This window comes from Eptatretus burgeri, chromosome 7 (assembly GCF_056783735.1).
Source record: "Eptatretus burgeri isolate ZD-2024b chromosome 7, Ebu_testis_v1, whole genome shotgun sequence".
NCBI classification, from domain to species: domain Eukaryota; kingdom Metazoa; phylum Chordata; class Myxini; order Myxiniformes; family Myxinidae; genus Eptatretus; species Eptatretus burgeri.
Window position 1 is genome coordinate 3,221,343 of NC_140967.1, and position 18,044 is coordinate 3,239,386.

The following is an 18,044-nucleotide window of genomic DNA, read 5'->3' on the forward strand; positions in this document are numbered from 1 at the left end:
CCCCTACACTGGCACCTGCTGATAGCAAAGGCGAAACTCTGGTGATGACTAAGAACAGGAATGTGTGGGATATCAGCATACACAGTTTTCCCAAGGACATGCTGTTGTGCAGCTGCAGAGCCATAAAGGGTTATCAAAGACATAGTGAAAACAGCATGAAACATTTAAAGCAACATTTTAAAGCAAGGTTTGAATCCTGACAGCTGATTAATATACAACTATTGACTATTGATTATTCAATTATGGCTCAAATATGACCACCTAGCATATCATCATCATAACAACGATAACAAGCCAATTAGATTTTGGTTAAAGTCTGGATCCAGATCTGACCTATTGGTGGATACAGAATGTAAACTGTTCAGCCTGGCAGAGGGATGTGCTCTACCGAGTGCCGTGTTCTCTTAAAAATAGTGTAGTTAAGGTTCTTAACAAAAATTGCTCTCATTTTTATTCTGCTGTTAGTGTTCGTCCCCTTTCCATTTTGTTCCATTCCATTCTGTTTTACCTTTTCCATGAGCCTTGACTGTGTGTACAAAAATAACAACAACTATGGATTCACGGTTAATAATTTTCTTATTCATATGTATTGAGTCTCTTAGTTCCTTGGTCATGGCTATTGACGAAATAAAAGTGATCAGGAAATTGGACGTACAGCAAGAAGTCTCCTACGAATCTGTGTATATGTCTGCACATGAGCCATGTCAATACCCTCGATAAATTGGCCACCCACATGGTCTCCACCAAATTAGTTAGCTCATTCTTCTTCATTTGTTTGAGGATGTGGATGGAGTGCCTTCTGCTGATTTGAGCAGGAATTTGTAATGTGTTCAGAGTGCCGGCAACAGCTCGCCTACTCTTCGCGGACACCATGGCGTCTTTAACGTCCACAAACAAATGCTGGCAGATGGGATGTCCATCCGAGGGATGGCACACACATTGATGAATCACCTTGCCTGTGAAACAGCAGGATAACAGGTTATAGCTGGGTCGGGATTCAAACCCAAGCTCGACAGCTTAGAGGGGAGTGTACGTACCTCGAGGCAATCCTGTCGGCCCAGTTATCTCATGATATCAGGATGGGTGAAGGGGGTATGACTCAGATTGCCATTCCTTACCAGTGTAATGCTCATCACTGCATCTGACCACTGACAAGGTACCGTCACACCGAACAGTTTGCAGAGAGACCTCGTTCATGTCTGAATTACAACCCGTCATGAAATCGTTATCTTGTCACCTTTGCCAGAAGGAACTGCTTTTCAAGAGCACGATCTCTTCATAATGAATCAGTGAATTTCGACCTGGACCGTTCAGAGTAGGCTTCAGACTTCATGCCTGCAGTATGAGGTCCAGAAGACCACTACTCCATATCCCTGTAATACCACTATTAATAGCAGCACATCCAATGAGCAACACAAGATTACAACTGCAGGGTGAACCGTTGGTGTCATGTTCTTTTCTTTTCACTGATGAATGTAAATTCTTCCAGGTCTTCAACAGTTGGAATCTGTAGATGAGAGTGGGGTGGAGGAGCGAATTGCTCATTGTGCTATTAGGCAACATCATAGCTTCATGGTCGGTTAACAGCTCGGTTAACATTCAAGTTGACCGAATAATTGATCTTGTCAACATTTGGAGAAGTGTTATGACTGATTTGAGATGATCATGTCTGTAGTTGTCCCTCTTGCCCAACAGCATTTTCACAACTTGATCTTTACGGATGACGACATTCTTAACCACATCACTCGCATGTACTGATCTGCATGATCTTGGGACTTGAATCCGATTGAACATGCTTGGGCCGTCCCAGGGAGGCACGTCTGTGGTCACAGAGTCCACTCACATTCTCTTACTCTTGTGATCAACCGGAAGTTGTGCTGATGGCAGATTGGTACAAAATCCAACAGAATAGAGTTGGATCATCTGTTCTTGTCAATGATGAGATGTGTACACGTTTGTTTTGGTGTTGAGGATGGTCACACGTGTTATTAAAAAGCGCTTTGTGCCAATCAATGTATGTTTGTTTATAATCATGTGCAGACCGGCATTGTTACCAATTTGCATGCTCTTTACACACATCCATGTTATCCTCTCTCTGCTAACGGTAGATGGCAGGACTACTCCACCAATCGTATCTTAATGTGTGGAATGAAAACTATTATATAAACGTTTTTATCGTCTGTTGAAAGGTTATGCTGTGTTTTTATTTTTATGTTTTATTGTGTACAAAGTCGAGGCTCATGGAAGAGCTACAACACAGAACAGGACAACTCGAACACAGTGGAAAGGGGAAACACCAGAGTAGAGGGACAGACCTTTGGAGGAAGAATGAGATCAAGGGGAGGGAGAAGAGGACACAGAGGGTGAACAAACTCAAACACAGTAAGAAGAGGAAGAGGAAGGGGAAAATGGGGATGCTACTTTCTCCAACATCAACCCGACCTGGGAATTATTTCAAAGAAACTTGCTCTCTGTCATGCACAGATTTATCCCCTCTCGTCTTCAGTTCTCCTACCCTTCCTCCGGCCCATGGTTCAGTGAAGCTTGTGACGAGGCAGTTGTCCTGAAACAACTTGCCTTTGCCTCATGGAAAGCAAACCCAACTGAAGGCAATCTCAGTTCCTTCCATAAAGTTCAGAACAAGTGTGTATCTACCCTCAGGAGAGCCAGAAAACAACATCTTTCAAAGCTCAAGTCTGAACTCTCAAACCTCTCTCGCTCCTCCAAATCCTGGTGGCGTCTAATCAAATCTATTTCCGGTGTATGTTCCCCCTCCATCCCTTGCCTTACCTCAAATGGGCACACTGCTGATACCGCACATGAAAAGGCTGAATGCCAAAACTCAGTGTTTCCATCAAAATCTTGTGAATGAAACCCATCACTTTCTGTACCCACCTTACCCAGTCACACCGAACTGTCTTTGGACTCTGTGTCCTTTTCCTCTGATAAAGTGGGGAGCTTGCTGTCAAACCTCGACTCAGATTCTGCAACCGGTCCAGATGGCATCAGCCCACGTGTCCTAAACACCTGCTCCTCTGCTCTTGCTCACCCTTTTTCTGTTCTATTCACCCTCTCATTTACTCAAGGTCATCTACCATCTCCTTGGAAATCAACAAACATTACCACTCTGCATAAAGAAGGTGCAAAAACAGATCCCTGCAACTACAGACAAATCGGCCTTCTCTCAATCATCAGCAAGGTTACGGAATCCATCATCGCTTCAGATATTAAATCCTTCCTCTTCTCCAATGGCTTGATTTCCGATCATCAATTTGGTTTCAGAATGGGTCACTCTACTCTGGATGTGCTGCTTCTGCTCTCCCAACAATGGATGGAGGTCCTCAATGCCAGACATGAAATCCGAGCCATATCCCTTGACATATCGCGTACTTTTGACACAGTCTGGCACCCTGCCCTGCTCACCAAACTCTCTTCCTATGGTATCCAAGGCCATCTCCACTCATGGCTCGCAGACTTCCTCTCCTGTCGCAGTCAATGTGTGGCCCTAAATGGAGTTCTTTAATCCCCTCTTCCTGTCCAGACTGGAGTTCCACAAGGCAGTGTTCTGGGCCCTGTTCTTTTTCTGGTTTTCATCAATGATCTCTCGGACTCTGGAAAATCCTCTGGAAAATAATGTCCATCTTGTTTTCCATCGTGTTCCCAGCCCCCATCCCTCTCCCTTCCACAGATCTCCCTATGTCTCTGTTCCCCACTGTTTTGTCCTTCCCTCTCCCGGCCCTCTTGTCTAATGCCCCCCTTGCTGTTGCATTGCGTGTTCGCTGTCATATAAGCCTCAACAATGTATACAAAAAAAACAAAATGGGGATGCAACAGAAAGCAAAAATGAAAGAGGGGGAGGGGTGGGGAACACGATAACAAAGCATGGAAGGGCCGAGCTTGCAGAGGGTTAATGTGGGTATAAAATATTGTCACTGTTCTGTGAAACCGGCACTCCCCCAATACAATGGCACACAACATATCACAGTCCTGAAAGTTATTTCATTGGTATTCATTTTAGATGGCTCTTCCCTCATCTGTAGTTGGTTTATGGGACGATATATGTTGCGTGGGATGTAGGTAATGTTTTCCTTTCCATTCTTTACCCATCCTTCATTCTTTATATTATTTTTCTTTGCTGCACACAACCTTTCTTCACTCAAGCATGCAGACCATAACAACAGGCAAGCCATTGCATACGCACGCCAAAAACCACTTCAAATCGTACACCATTATTCAACAGACGTTGCACCTCAGAATTCATCTGACTCAAACTCCAACGTTGCAGCATTTCAAGCACCACCACAGTACCTTTATAAAAATCCCCACACCATCAGACCACAACACAAGCTCGATTCCCTTCGCCATTAACAGCCACAACAAACGACCACCAACCTCCCTCATGAATCACTACGCGACCTCACTGCTGCCATTGCTCACCCTCCATCACCACTGATGTTCACCACGGCCTTCTGGACCGGCAGGAGACGGGGGGAGGGGGTGCCCAATGCACCATAGTACATACTCGGATCGGGACGCTCCAGCATGTAACTTGAGGTGCAAATGTGCGCTCCGTTCGATGTTGTGTGGATCGCCCCAGAGTTCCGCTCAATTATGGCCTCCATTGCGTGTTTGGCACGCGTTCATGGCCAAGGCGGTCGACCGAATGCACATCACCATGTTAATCTCGGAGATTGATCGTGTGGCAGAGTGCAGAGTGACTGAGGCTATTTGCATTGCCGAACCATTGCATGGGCTGGGCCAACGACATGGTAATGGTCTGCACACCACCAAGGGCACTGGAAAACACCCATCACTGCGTGATTTGCTTCTAAGCACCGCCCCCACCAGGGGATTATAAAGGCTGTGCGTCCTGCACTTCGGGCTCGGTTCTGGTAATTGGCGTTCTAGTGGTCATGGGTCGGAAGACAATGGAGCTTGGTGGAGCGAACGGAGCAAGCAAGTGGAATGAAGTGCACAACGAGCAGAGACAGGCACCAGACTGGGCACAGTTTAGACAGGACACGTGCAGACCTCTTTACACTTCACTTTAGAACTATCTTCTCACACCTTCATTGCTTTATTTCCAATCCCCCTTGATCCAGATCTTTACACCATCTTCTCTGCACTTCACTTGCTAATCACTGCACCGCTCATCGCACCTCACTCCAATCATGCACCATGGACACCCTGAGTTTCCCTCCCCCCTCCTTAATGACTGGGTTTGCGTTGGTCTGTCGACTGCACCAGATAAAAAGAGGTCGCCAACTCCTCGTTCCGTCTCCCGTCTCCCGTCTCTCTCTCTCTCCCTCTCTCTCTCCCTCTCTCTCTCCCTCTCCCTCTCTCTCTCCCTCTCCCTCTCGCTCTCCCTCTCCCTCTCCCTGTCCCTCTCCCTCTCCCTCTCCCCCTCCCCCTCTCCCTCTCCCTCTCCCTCTCCCTCTCCCTCTCCCTCTCCCTCTCCCTCTCCCTCTCCCTCTCCCTCTCCCTCTCTCTGGACTTTCTAATTTCCTCGGGGAATGATTCTGATGGCACCTGTTTTGTTAGCATAATTAAGATTGTTGAAGTTTTAGGATTGGGGTAACTCTGCATTGGGTCTCTTGTGTTTGCATTTCTTTTGCCGCACCTCACCAATCCTTGCTCTCCCTTGCTGCACAAATATTGCTGTAATAAATCCATTTCTTATGGTTCCACATACCTTTCCTCACCCTTACTGTAAAAAATTTGCTTATTATTGTGAATGTACCCAGTACTGTGTCTTTTCATCCAATGGTCCAGTGTAGTCCACATGTAGCATTAGCTGGGAAGTTCTACCCCACATGATTTTCTCTTGTTATTCAGCGCACACTCACTGTATCACTAGGCAATAATCCGGGTGTGTGTTGAGGGCACAAAACTTGCTTGGGGCGGCCGTCCAAAGGTAAGGTACCCACGTGAAGTGGTGACACCTTGCCAGGATTGGCAGTACCAATTGACGTTCGTAGTTGCTTAACAACCCACCAGGCCACAGAGTTATCTGCAGCTGGTGGCCTCAGGACGGGGAGTTCGGGAGGAACTCGAGTGCTCCGCCTCATGGCGAACCTCGAACCCCGGGCCATAACAATATCATGCATATCACCTGAAGGGATCACCTGAAGAGGTGATTAACAACCAGCCACCTTGAGGCCTTAGAAGGCGAATGGGAGCTGGGGAGGTAGCGATCAGGCATCTTGAATAATGGGATTTGCACGGATTGAGAAAGTTGGTTCCACAAGTGAGAGAAAAGAGGGACAAATGAGTGGAGGTGAGCAGTGAGCCTGGAGTTAGTTGTTCGGGTTGAATGTTTGAACGCTGTTTCGATATTGTGTTCCCTGCATACCCCCCCCACCTTTTATACTTTTGATTTAATTATTTTCTTCTGGCAGATCCTGCAGAGAGGATGCAACGTTGATGACCGAGATGGGTTAACTGACATGACTTTACTGCATTTCACATGCAAGGCTGGGGCACCAGGGGTTGGTAAGATTCCACTGCTTTTAATCATGTGTGGTGTTTGATTATTTTGGGCCATGTTTCCTCTGTTTTTGTGACCTTTGGCAGGTCAAATAGCTGTTTTACGTAACGATGACCTGGGTTGACCTGTAATTTTTTCTTGATCTACCTGCTCTTCTCTCTGCTTGAATGCCTCACTTCACTCTTAATAATTTTTTATCTTCTTTAACAGCATTCATGCTTTAATTTGTACATTTACTAACGCTCATTGAAGAACATGTTTAAATTTCCCAACTGTTCTTATCGCTGTCTTGGATCCTCTCTACAGGACTCGAACCTCACTGTACAATGATTGTTGGTGACCTCACATTGCATTGATTGTGACCTCACTGTACAGTACACTGTTTTTTGGTGACACCTTCATATCACTCACTTCTATTCTGCTGTTGGTGTTTCTTCAAAGAGGATGGATCAGTCGATGAAATTGTGCATATGTGGTTTTGTTTTGGACAATATTTACTTTTTGGACGTATTGCCAACATTGACTTAAAGGGACTAAATATGGAGAAAATGGCATTTCTTCCCATCAGACTCGCGTGTACCTTATCTGCAACCCGTAGGCTAGTTCACGTTGATGTATCTTCAACACAAGCTTTTCTACCCAAACACATAACACGAGAACATTCATTCATCCTGATATCCATGTTTGGTTTCATTGCTTTAATCTTCAAAAAACACAAACAATAGTCGATTATTTACCACCGTAGTGATGGAGATGAAAACCAGGGTTTGTTATCCAAAGGTATTATTAATTATTTATTATGATGCACTTTAATCTGGGAGCTGATATTTGCCATATGCTAGAAGAAGAAGATCCTGTTGAGTAAAACGTTATTCTTCGCATTCTTACCTGTGATGAGTTGCATGTCTACAAGTTCTCCACGTGGTTGTTGTTGTTTTTGTTGGGGTTTATTTTTGAAATGTGCACCCATTGGTCGGACAGCTGCCAGACCCCACCCACATTTGTCGCTGGACTCCACCAACCATGGCACCCAGATAAAATAATATGGCCACCATCCTGGTTTTCTGGTGGGCCTGTAGGCCTCCGCTGATTTATACATTGCCTGAGTTTGTTGCATCAGATTTCCATTTGCATGGCTTGGGTCAAGTTTTACTTATGATGAGGGATCCCCCTCCCCCCCAAAAAAAAATCTAATCTATATTGAATAAAATGGTTAGTAAAGTTTAATTGAGCATGTCAGCACGCACAGTACATGTGTCCCTAAAAAAAAATAAAAAAAAAAAAAAACCATAAATAAATAAATGAAAGTGTTGCGTTTATATATATATTTTTTAATGACCCCATTTTGGGGTTAAACAATCCGTGACCATGCGACATGGATGAGAGGTGTCGAGTTAATATTTTAATATCGCATTATATGTGTGTTTTAAGCCTGGTGTTGGCTTAGTGGTTAGGGTGGCGGCTTGGGATCCCAGGTCCTGAGTTCAAGAACCGTTGGCTGCTGAATTAACACCAGGGGTTGACTCAGCCTGTCATCCTTCCAAGGTTGGCGAAATGAGTGCCAGTGTACTGGTCCCGGTGTATGCCCCGGTTAGAATAGGTGTACCATATCCCTGTGTGTCGTAAGAGGTGACCAGGGTTGGTGTCAGAAAGGGCATCCGGCCATAAAACGTTGTCTCAAGAAAAAGCCCAACCCCTGCACAGCAGGGAAAAATGGCTGTAAAAACGGTCATTAAATGTGTGTTTCCCAATCTCACTGCTCATCTTTTAAGAGTCCTTTAAATACGCGTTTCCTCATCGGCCCGGCACCAGGTTTTGTTGCAGGTTGTGACCACAGTGCGGTCATTGTTGTTAATAACCTATCGAAGAGAATGATGATCGAAGAGAATGTGGGAATTAGTTCAGCAGGCAGGAAAAAAAGAGGAACAAATGAGTGGAGGTGAGCAGTGATCTTGGATTTTGGGGGTTTCTGGTGGACCACGTGCGCCCTGCAAATAACTGGGGGTGGTAAGGCATGGGGAGGGAAGAGGGTGCAAGGCCATAAAGAAGGCAGAAGAAGACAGACACCACCAACCTGTCAGCCATGGCAATGTGTTTCTGTTTCCTCCCATTCCTCTTTTCTAGTTCGTTCATTCCCATGTTTGTTGCCTCACTCCTCCACTGTATTTTCTACTCTGTTACCTTCCTCTTCCAAGAGCTCCAATTTCTTAGGACAACAAAGCAACTATGACATAGTATACATTCATTGATTAATCAAACGGAACACCAATAAGGAACCCGAATAAGTAAAGAGCGAAGATGGAGTCATCAGGAGGAACTTGGATAGGATTCGGGTTTCAGCCGCTACTCCACTACCCTCCAACCCATTCAGGTGCAGCCAAATGAACCTCACAGAAAAAAATTCCTGCAAGAATTCACTTCTCCTGAGAGATAGATAATGAAAGAGAGGAAAAGAAAGTCAAATAATTGGAATGAATAAAGAGAATTGTGAAAAAATTAGAAAGGGGTGTGAAAGGAAGAACCTGACACAATCGGTGCTTTCCATCTACCTTGTTTCTCTGACTATAGGAAGTTATAAACTTGAACAATAGATCCTCTATGTAGTCCCAATTCGACTGTTACAAACACCGCTGTATTTACAGAAATTGCACCATTTTCTGAGCACAATGAAAGCCATTTAACTCGTTTTGTTTGGCACCTCAAACAACCGTTTTGAACAATGAATGTGATGAACCGTGGGACGGACAGCACGAGCACACAGACAGCATGGGGTGATCTCCACAAAACATTCCCACGGACAGGGATTGACCAACACCCAAAGAGTGCAATTGAAGTATGGATTTTTACAAGTGCTGGGCAGTCTCTCTTTTTTTTTTTCTTCTGCCATTATGGCTTCTTCAGCAGGAGAACAAAATGGTCAACAAGAAACTTGTGATAAAAAACACCGCTGAGGTGTGTGTGTGTGTGTTTTGTGTGTTTTTGGAGAGTGAAAAACGTGTTATGTTCCCATATTTCCCTTTGTAATAATTAACAAGTTACATACAGCATTGTGTGTGTGTGTGTGTGTGTGTGTGTGTGTGTGTGTGTGTGTGTGTGTGTGTGTGTGTGTGTGTGTGTGTGTGTGTGTGTGTTGTTCATAAAGCATACCATATTCTCACTGGTAACTCCCCTGCCTCCCCCTCTCTTGTCTTTGTCCCATCCTTGCTCTACCACCTCCCAATACAATGCAGCACCCTCCACCCATACCTATCTCACTCTCCCCCCCCCCTCTTTCTCTCACTCTCTCCCCCTCTCTCTGTCTTTGTCTCTGCACATGTCCGGACGGTGTTTGTTTCCGGGCAGTGAATATGTGAAGTCAGTGAAGAGTTTGTCTCTGGACAGATTGGCTCCGGATGCCAGTGTGACCACTCCTTGGCTTTTTTCACAAGATCTTGGCTATTTGTTGTTCACCTTAGCATCTTGGTTTTCTATAATCATCGCTTTTCCGAAGCCTTGTGAATTCTTGGCTTTTTTCATTGGCTCACCTTGGCATTTATGAAAATGAGGAGTGGTCACATTGCCGGATGTGTCTGGGCAGTGTGTGTCTCCGGGCAGCATTTATTTTCAGAATCGAGTTTGATTCTCTGGGCGGTGTTCAGCTCCGGACGCGTCCGGGCGGTATTTATGTCCGGACAAGAGTTTGTTTCTGGTCGGTATTTATCATATAATTGTTAGAAAATGGATTTCAGACATTATTTTGTTTCCATCTTCATTGTTATTCCATGCAGAATCATTTTGATGAGATGGTATGAATCGTAATTAATGCTCCATCGCACATCTGCCTTCCCTTCCTCTTACCTAACACTGCCTTCTTTTTCCCCCACCCCTCTTTCTCCTCCCTCCCCTCCCTCCTCTCTTCCCCCTCTACCTTCTCTCTCTCTCCTGTTTCTCTCCCTGTCCCCCCTTTTCCCTCCCCACCTCAGTATCCCCGTCAGCGAAGCGACGGGTAGTATTTGTTTTGTGTGTGTTTGTGGTGTGTGTATATATATATATATATATATATATATATATATATATATATATATATATATATATATATATATATATATATGTGCCAAATCACTTTGCGGATCATACGGATGATCCGCTGTGGCGACCCCAAACGGGAGCAGCCGAAAGAAGAAGAAGAAGATATATATATATATATATATATATATATATATATATATATATATATATATATATATATATATATATATATATATATATATATAAATAATTACTAATGTGACCCAATGCTCCTGAGCTCATCATTTGTTGTCATTCTTCTTTTCCTTTTTTTTTTTTTCGTTTGTTTCTCATTGCCAGTGCTTTGTGACCTTGACAGAGAATGCTGTTGGCCATTGATGAATTTGGTTATTCATTGTTGATGTGAATGTAGTTGAATCTTGCTAACCACAAAATTTTACCTGAAATAGGTGAATGTATTGTACTTGGACCTCATGGCTGAATTTTCATTTTTTGGAAACTTCAAAAAGGACAGTCTGTATTGCCTTTAAATATTTCATTGTGTTTGGAGTCTTTATTTAATGTAATATCTTCAATGGATACACTGCAAAGTAGACAAGTTTCCTTGCACAATGTGGCACTCCCTTGTTTTGAGATGGAGGTTTTTTGCAGGGGGAGGTAAGTCTCTGCAAATGTGAATCGTACTCACGTGAGTCACATGGTTCCACCGTTTGTGCAGGTGATCAGGCACGAGCCACGCGCTTTGCAGCTCACCTGCTGGAACTTGGAGCTGATGTGAATGCGCGCAGTCGCTGGACCAACATGAATGCCCTGCACTACGCAGCCTACTTTGACGTACCAGAGATCATCCAGCTCATTATCAAAACTGCTGGATTAACAGGTATGCTTGTTGCTCAAATTGATGAGGCTCACAGAAGATTATAGCATTCCCATGAAGATCCAGCAATGATGGTCGAAATAAATTACAATTTGATCTTTCATTAATACAATCTCCCCCACCACCCTCCAGAAAAAGGAAATATTCAGGAAAAACAAGCATATTGTGGTTGATATGTTCGAGGTAGCGTACTCTCGTTTGAGCTGTTCGGGGGGGGTTTTTATACCCGACCTGACTATAAACTGTCACCCTGGTGTTTCCCAGGCAGGGCGTTCCATCGACGAGTGTGTTGTCCGTCGGTTGGGGGTTAACCTGATGTCCTACTTGCCGACATTGAAGATCCCATGCTATATTTCACAGAGTAGGCCATTGTGTGCTGGCAGTCAGAGACCATAGAAAATTACAGGTTCCTGCTCTGACTAATGCTTGGAAGGCAATGGCAAACCACCCAGTCTAATCCTTGTCATGAGACTGCTTCAGAAGCATGGGTACTGCCTTCTGGCAGACCAACAAAGCCCCAGAGGATAATAACAATGGAGTTCCTGCTGGTACACTGAAGTTGAGTCAGGCTGGCATGATTGCCAAGAGGTACACACACACCCATCTGAGCTGTCTAGCCTGGGTTTGAATCCCGACTCAGCTATAAACGGTCGTCCTGGTGTTTTACAGGCAGGGCAAGGCATCAATGTTTGTGCCGTCCCTCAGATGGAAGTTCAACTCTGCGTCCCATCTGCCAGCATTAGTTGGTGGACGTTAGAGACCCCACGGTGTACTTCATGACAAGTCGGCGAGCTATCGCCGGCACCCTGAACAAATTGCAAATTCCTCCTCTTCCCTTGAGGGGGCACCACATCAACGGCACTGCTGCACCCCCAGCAAATGATGTTACTCACATTCATGTGCTGCATATGGAAGAAGGTGGAAGTTGAGTAAATTGATAGAGGAAGTTAATTGTGTGGTTATAACAGGCTTGCTCGACTAGATGGTCTCCTCCAGTGTTTGTCCTTTGCTGAGTTCCTTTGTTTGGTTTCAGTTGCTTTGCATGTGAATCGGTTTACATCGGTTTGGGATGTGTGTTCATTTTTACCCTCACCAAAGGATTTGGAGAGGGTGTTGCATTTGGGTCCGTTTGTTACTTGGCGAAATCTTCGATTTTGTCAAGTATGTTGGTCTGTTCCGTTTGTTGGTTTGTTTGTTTGTCCGGTCGTCTACAGCCCAAACGGCTGGACCAGTCGTTCTTAAATTTTTACACCTGATAGGCAATCCACCTGAGGCGGTCCGCGTCCAAACCTCGTCTTAATCGGACTAAACCTCACGACGTGACGTCACACAACGTGAAAACACATTTTTGGACATAACTCGGTGAAGTCGCTACGACTTCCGGTTGACGCCAAATTAAACTTCATTCAAATATCTAAATGATTACTAAATGCATCTTATTACAAATTACGCATAGTTTTCGCAAGCGTATGACATCAAAGTTTTGCCTGTTGACGTCATTTTAAAAAAAATATATATTTACGCTTGTGTGCAGCCGAAACTACTGAAGCAATCATTCTCAAATTTTAACACGTGATAGCCAATCTTGCTGAAATAGTCTGGGATCAAATCACGTCATAATCTCACTTAACGTCACGATGTTACGTCAAAAAAAGGTGAAAACAAGCTTTTGAACATAACTCGGTAACCGGAAGTCGTAGCGACTTCCTGTTGATGCCAAAACAAACTTCAATGGAATATCTAAATGTTTTAAAATGCATGTTAGTACAAATTATGCACAGTTTTCGCAAGCGTATGACGTCAAAGTTTTTAGCTATTGGCGTGATTTAAAAATTCTATTCGTTCTACAGGTCACAATTCTTCACCGATTTGGATGAAATTTTTAACAGCTGATAGAAATCCACAGTGCAAAAGGATATGTGACTTTTGGTGATGTTCAACATCAGGATCTGGATTCTGCATCACTTTATATTATCGCCCTTTATAAACTAATGGGTAATTTTGTGAATTACACATGGCTATTTCTCAAACAGTTTTGCACTTATTATATTGAAACTTATACTGTCTATTTATGCATGTAATATTAACATGTGCACAAAGTTTGATCGAAATTGACCCAAGGTCAAGGTCAGGGTCACCCAAAACATGAAAAACACACATATAAAATACATATTTTTGTTTTACAACATATTTCAAACCTGATAACAGGATCGTAAAGCTGGGTGAAAAGCAATGTTCCTAGGTATTTTCAAATATTTTCTACGATCAGAATGAAGGCAACAAGCACCGATGATAAGTTGTTGAATGTCACACGGTGGCTTTAAATGAGTTGTGAAAATTTTCAATCTGCTGCCGTTACCATGACAACGCGCACCTGATAATTGTTATTTGTGACGTCGCGTTATTTTATTAATGTACGAACAAATAAACACCACACATTCCATGACATTACAGCTTGGACCACCACACGGAAAGGTCAACTAATTCGCCAAGTGTCGTGCTAAGCACGATTTTCATTTGTTTGTTTGTTTGTTTGTCTGTCTGTCTGTCCGCACAGAACTTTCGTGTTTTTCTCCGCAACCACTTGTCGGATTGAGATGAAATTTTCACCATTGATGCGACTTCTCATGTAAAATGTTATAATGATAATTATGACGTCATAGGTCACATGGTGTGGCAGCCATGTTGGAAAAATGGAAAAACTTTCGACTTCTGTATCTCTGAAACCGTACCAAGCGAAAAATTGAAACTTGGCATATGGCAAGTGCTCCTCATGGGGAATATGTTTTTATGACGTCATAGGTGCCTTCGTTATGACGTCATAATTGCATGTGTAGAATGCTGCATCCGATCTGTATAAACATTTTTGAGGGTCATCTCGGGATAAAATGGTCCACAAATTTTTTTTTGATGACGTCATCAGTAACGTGATTTGGCAGCCTTTTTTTTTTCTTTCCTTTTTTTTTTTTTAAACTTTCAAAAATCTTCTCTGAAATGGCTGAAAATATCGCGGTGAAACTTTACACATATGACCGACTATCCATGAGGAACAAAAGGGTCACATATGACATCATGGGTCACGTGGTTTTGCAGCCATATTGGGTTTACCATCAAACCTATTAAAATATACCACTGAAAAGATGTCCTGGTGAGGGTTTGCAATCTCTGATTGCTCTTTTTCTTGTTTGTTCCTGTAGTTCTGGATTCGACCTGCGGTGACTTTGATTTTGGCACAGCACTCCACATCGCTTCAGCAAACCTCTGCCTGTCATCTGTGGAATGCCTCCTGAAAAATGGAGCCAACTCACTGTTCAAGGTGTGTGATGAGATTCCCTTGAAATTATCAATAACATCAAAGTTTGGTGTGTGTGTGTGTGTGTGTGTGTGTGTGTGTGTGTGTGTGTGTGTGTGTGTGTGTGTGTGTGTGTGTGTGTGTGTGTGTGTGTGTGTGTGTGTGTGTGTGTGTGTGTGTGTGTGTGTGTGTGTGTGTGTGAGAGAGAGATTTTGGCTAAACACTCCCTGTGTGTTTTTTTAAACAGCAAGCACAAACTGCAGCAAAGGGATTTCCCAGCATTTATTGTCAATGTGAGGGATTCAAACTTCACAAACACCTTTGTCAGAAAGTAATGTTGTTGAAAGCACGTATCCTTTATGAAAGATATTTATTGTTGGAATTCAGTGTTTGCTATTAATATAAAACCGTTTTTGAGCTCGCCTGTTCGAAGAACAGAGAGCTATAGCGATACCCCCAGCGTGAGCCTGAGCGTCAGCGTGAGCGTGAAAATGTTAATTTTTGGTCCAAGTTATTTTTTCCTTTCTCATGTTTTTATCTACCACTTTTTTATACGCCCAATATATATATATATATATATATATATATATATACATATATATATATATATATATATATATATATATATATATGTATATATATATATATATATATATATATATATATATATATATATATATATATATATATATATATATATATATATATATAGCAGTCCTTTGGTCTGTTTGTCTGTCTGTCTGTCTGTCTCTTTGTTTGTAACCAATAAGCTCCTAGACCAGTGAACCGATCTGGATGAAACTTTACACGCATATAGACCTAACATTCAGCTCCAGGATGCGCTGAGTGGCTTTCCATAAAAATGAAAAAAATATCTAATAAAATAAAATTTCCATTAAAGAAAAGGCTTTCGAATAGTGCGCCGGCATATTAATTGTAACAAAAGGCTTCATGGTTAAAAACGCTAGGGTTTTTTGAAATACAAAATGTTCGTATTCGTTGATTTTTTAAACATACACATTCTCCTGATGTTATTTGAATTCTTGAACTGCACGTGCACGGCAACAGCTAACTGCTGATAGATCAGAGAGAGAGAGAGAGAGAGAGAGAGAGAGAGAGAGAGAGAGAGATAGAGATAGAGATAGAGATAGAGATAGAGATAGAGATAGAGATAGAGATAGAGATAGAGATAGAGATAGAGATAGAGATAGAGATAGAGATAGAGATAGAGATAGAGATAGAGATAGAGATAGAGATAGACGGACGGACGTCTTACTGCTGATATATCTGCTCATGATAGAGCGTCGCCTAACTGCAAATAGAGCGTCACACCGACGGGCGAGAGAAGCACAAAACTCACGTTCCAGCTTTCTAGGTCCGGGTTTTGGCAGGACATCAAGGACAGTTTCCACTGCTGCTAGAAACATTGAGTGGCTCAAAGCCACCTTCAACTCTGACCTCTCTGAGGATTACGACAGCATAAAGCCTTCCTTCCATAAATCTGAGGAATAAGAGAAGCCTTCCTAATTTTCTCCATACAACTAATGGCTCAGTCTAACTAGCGTGAGGAAAATAGGGCAAATTTCCCGGGTATTACCGGGTACTTCAGCTAGTGTGCATATATATATATATATATATATATGTATATATATATGTATATGTATATATATATATATATATATATATATATATATATATATTGTTGCGGTATTCGCGCCCGCCGGCGTGCTGACGGCCACGTAACTCGAATCGCGGCACGTCGCCCACCGGACGGACAATCCAGTCGTGACCCTCTCGGACTAACGCCGGGAACCAGTCACGGGTGGACCTTTCGGTCTCACCGCGATCGAGCCAATCAGCCCCCGCGTGGGATAGGGTTGCTCGCCGAATTCGACCTACCTAAGTACCCACGCGGAGGGTAGACCGGGCGATCGCACCTCGCCGCAGGTCGACTTCGGACACGGGCCACTTAAGCGACCCGTTCCGTACTATCAGAATAACCGAGCGGTGTTATCGTCGACCTCGACGGTTCGATTAATTATCGGGCGTATTCAGCCCACTACCAACCCTTTACGTGAAGCAAGATGAGGATTCAATGGAGGAAAAGACGAAGCGAAGCGGGAAACAGTTCAACACAAAGCACATTTATTCGCGACGAACGGAAAGCACACATATTCAATTACACCAAAAGCACACAGAAAAGACACAATGTAATTTACACAAAAAGCAAATGTAAAAGCGAAAACACAATGCAGAGCTAATACCGACTACCGAGCACACGGCAACACTTATACAATTCTACTTCACAGACGGCGCCGACAACACATACCCAAAACCAAGGAAAAGAATACCCTCAAGGATGAGGCGGGCCTGAGGCCGAGACCGGGTCGCGCCTACCCGTCTGGTGATGAGACGCGGAGCGGCGATGGCGCCTCAACTCCGCGGGCCTCGCGGACAGTGTCTGGTAGGGGGTGGGAAAGGGGCCCCCTTGGTCGCACTATCTCAGCGCGGGGGGAAACAGGAGGGGGTTGCTGATGCTCGGGGTATAGAGGATTTTTATTATCCCGCGACGAGCGTCTCCACCTCGGCCAGGTCGCGCTGTCGGCCTCCCTGGGGTGCAGCTCCCGACGCGAGCACCCCCTCGTCTGGTGTCGCTGCCTTTCCACAGCTCCGTCCCCTCCGTTCCGACTCCAACGCACACGACGACCAGCTCCTTCCACCGCCCGCGAAGTCTTGACTCTCTGTTTCCGACTCTCCTACTCTCCGCCTCTGGACTCTCCTACTCTCCGCCTCTGGACTCTCCTACTCTCCGCCTCTGGACTCTCCTACTCTCCGCCTCTGGACTCTCCTACTCTCCGCCTCTGGACTCTCTACTCTCCGCCTCTGGACTCTCCTACTCTCCGCCTCTCGACTCTCTGGACTGACGAACACGGTCCTTTTATCAGCCCCGTAGCTTCGCCCTCTCATCTTTGACCCCCTCCCTTCGACCTTTCACCTCGCTCCCCATTGGCCCGAGAAAAAGTGGGCGTGAAGGCTTTTTGATCCATAAATTTGCATATATCGATCGCCCTGGGGGCGGGCCACCCGCCCCTCGCTCACCGATTGGACGGCAAAAAGTGGGCGTGTGTCGTTTTTGATCCGTTTTTGAAGCACAAAATCCGTGATTTTGTACACGCTGTTCGGCGCGCGCCCTGCACGAGTCCAACACTGGCACCCACAGGCGGCGCAAGAACGGTGGCGATGCGACGGTTGCGAGGTGTGACGGGAAGGTCGTGGCGGTTGTGGTGAAGCGGCGTTGTGGTTGGTGGTTGATGTTGTGGTTGTGGTGGTAATCATGGCGGTTGGTCCAAAATAAAGATAGCAAAAGAAAAACGGCTATC

At 44.3% G+C, this 18,044-nt stretch overlaps 1 protein-coding gene across 15 annotated transcripts in view; it reads left to right on the forward strand.

Annotated features, from left to right (window-relative positions):
* Positions 1–18,044, forward strand: part of LOC147022564 (CAP-Gly domain-containing linker protein 4-like) — a 151,233-nt gene that overhangs the window by 42,989 nt on the left and 90,200 nt on the right. For all 15 annotated transcript variants that reach the window (XR_015059789.1, XM_085887275.1, XM_085887271.1 and 12 more), the window contains 3 exons: positions 6,399–6,492; positions 11,214–11,375; positions 14,570–14,688. Coding sequence is in view for 14 of the 15 variants with exons in the window: in XM_085887275.1 (XP_085743401.1) it covers positions 6,399–6,492; positions 11,214–11,375; positions 14,570–14,688 (375 nt within the window). In the remaining variant the exon portion in view is untranslated. The remainder of the gene's footprint in view (positions 1–6,398; positions 6,493–11,213; positions 11,376–14,569; positions 14,689–18,044) is intronic.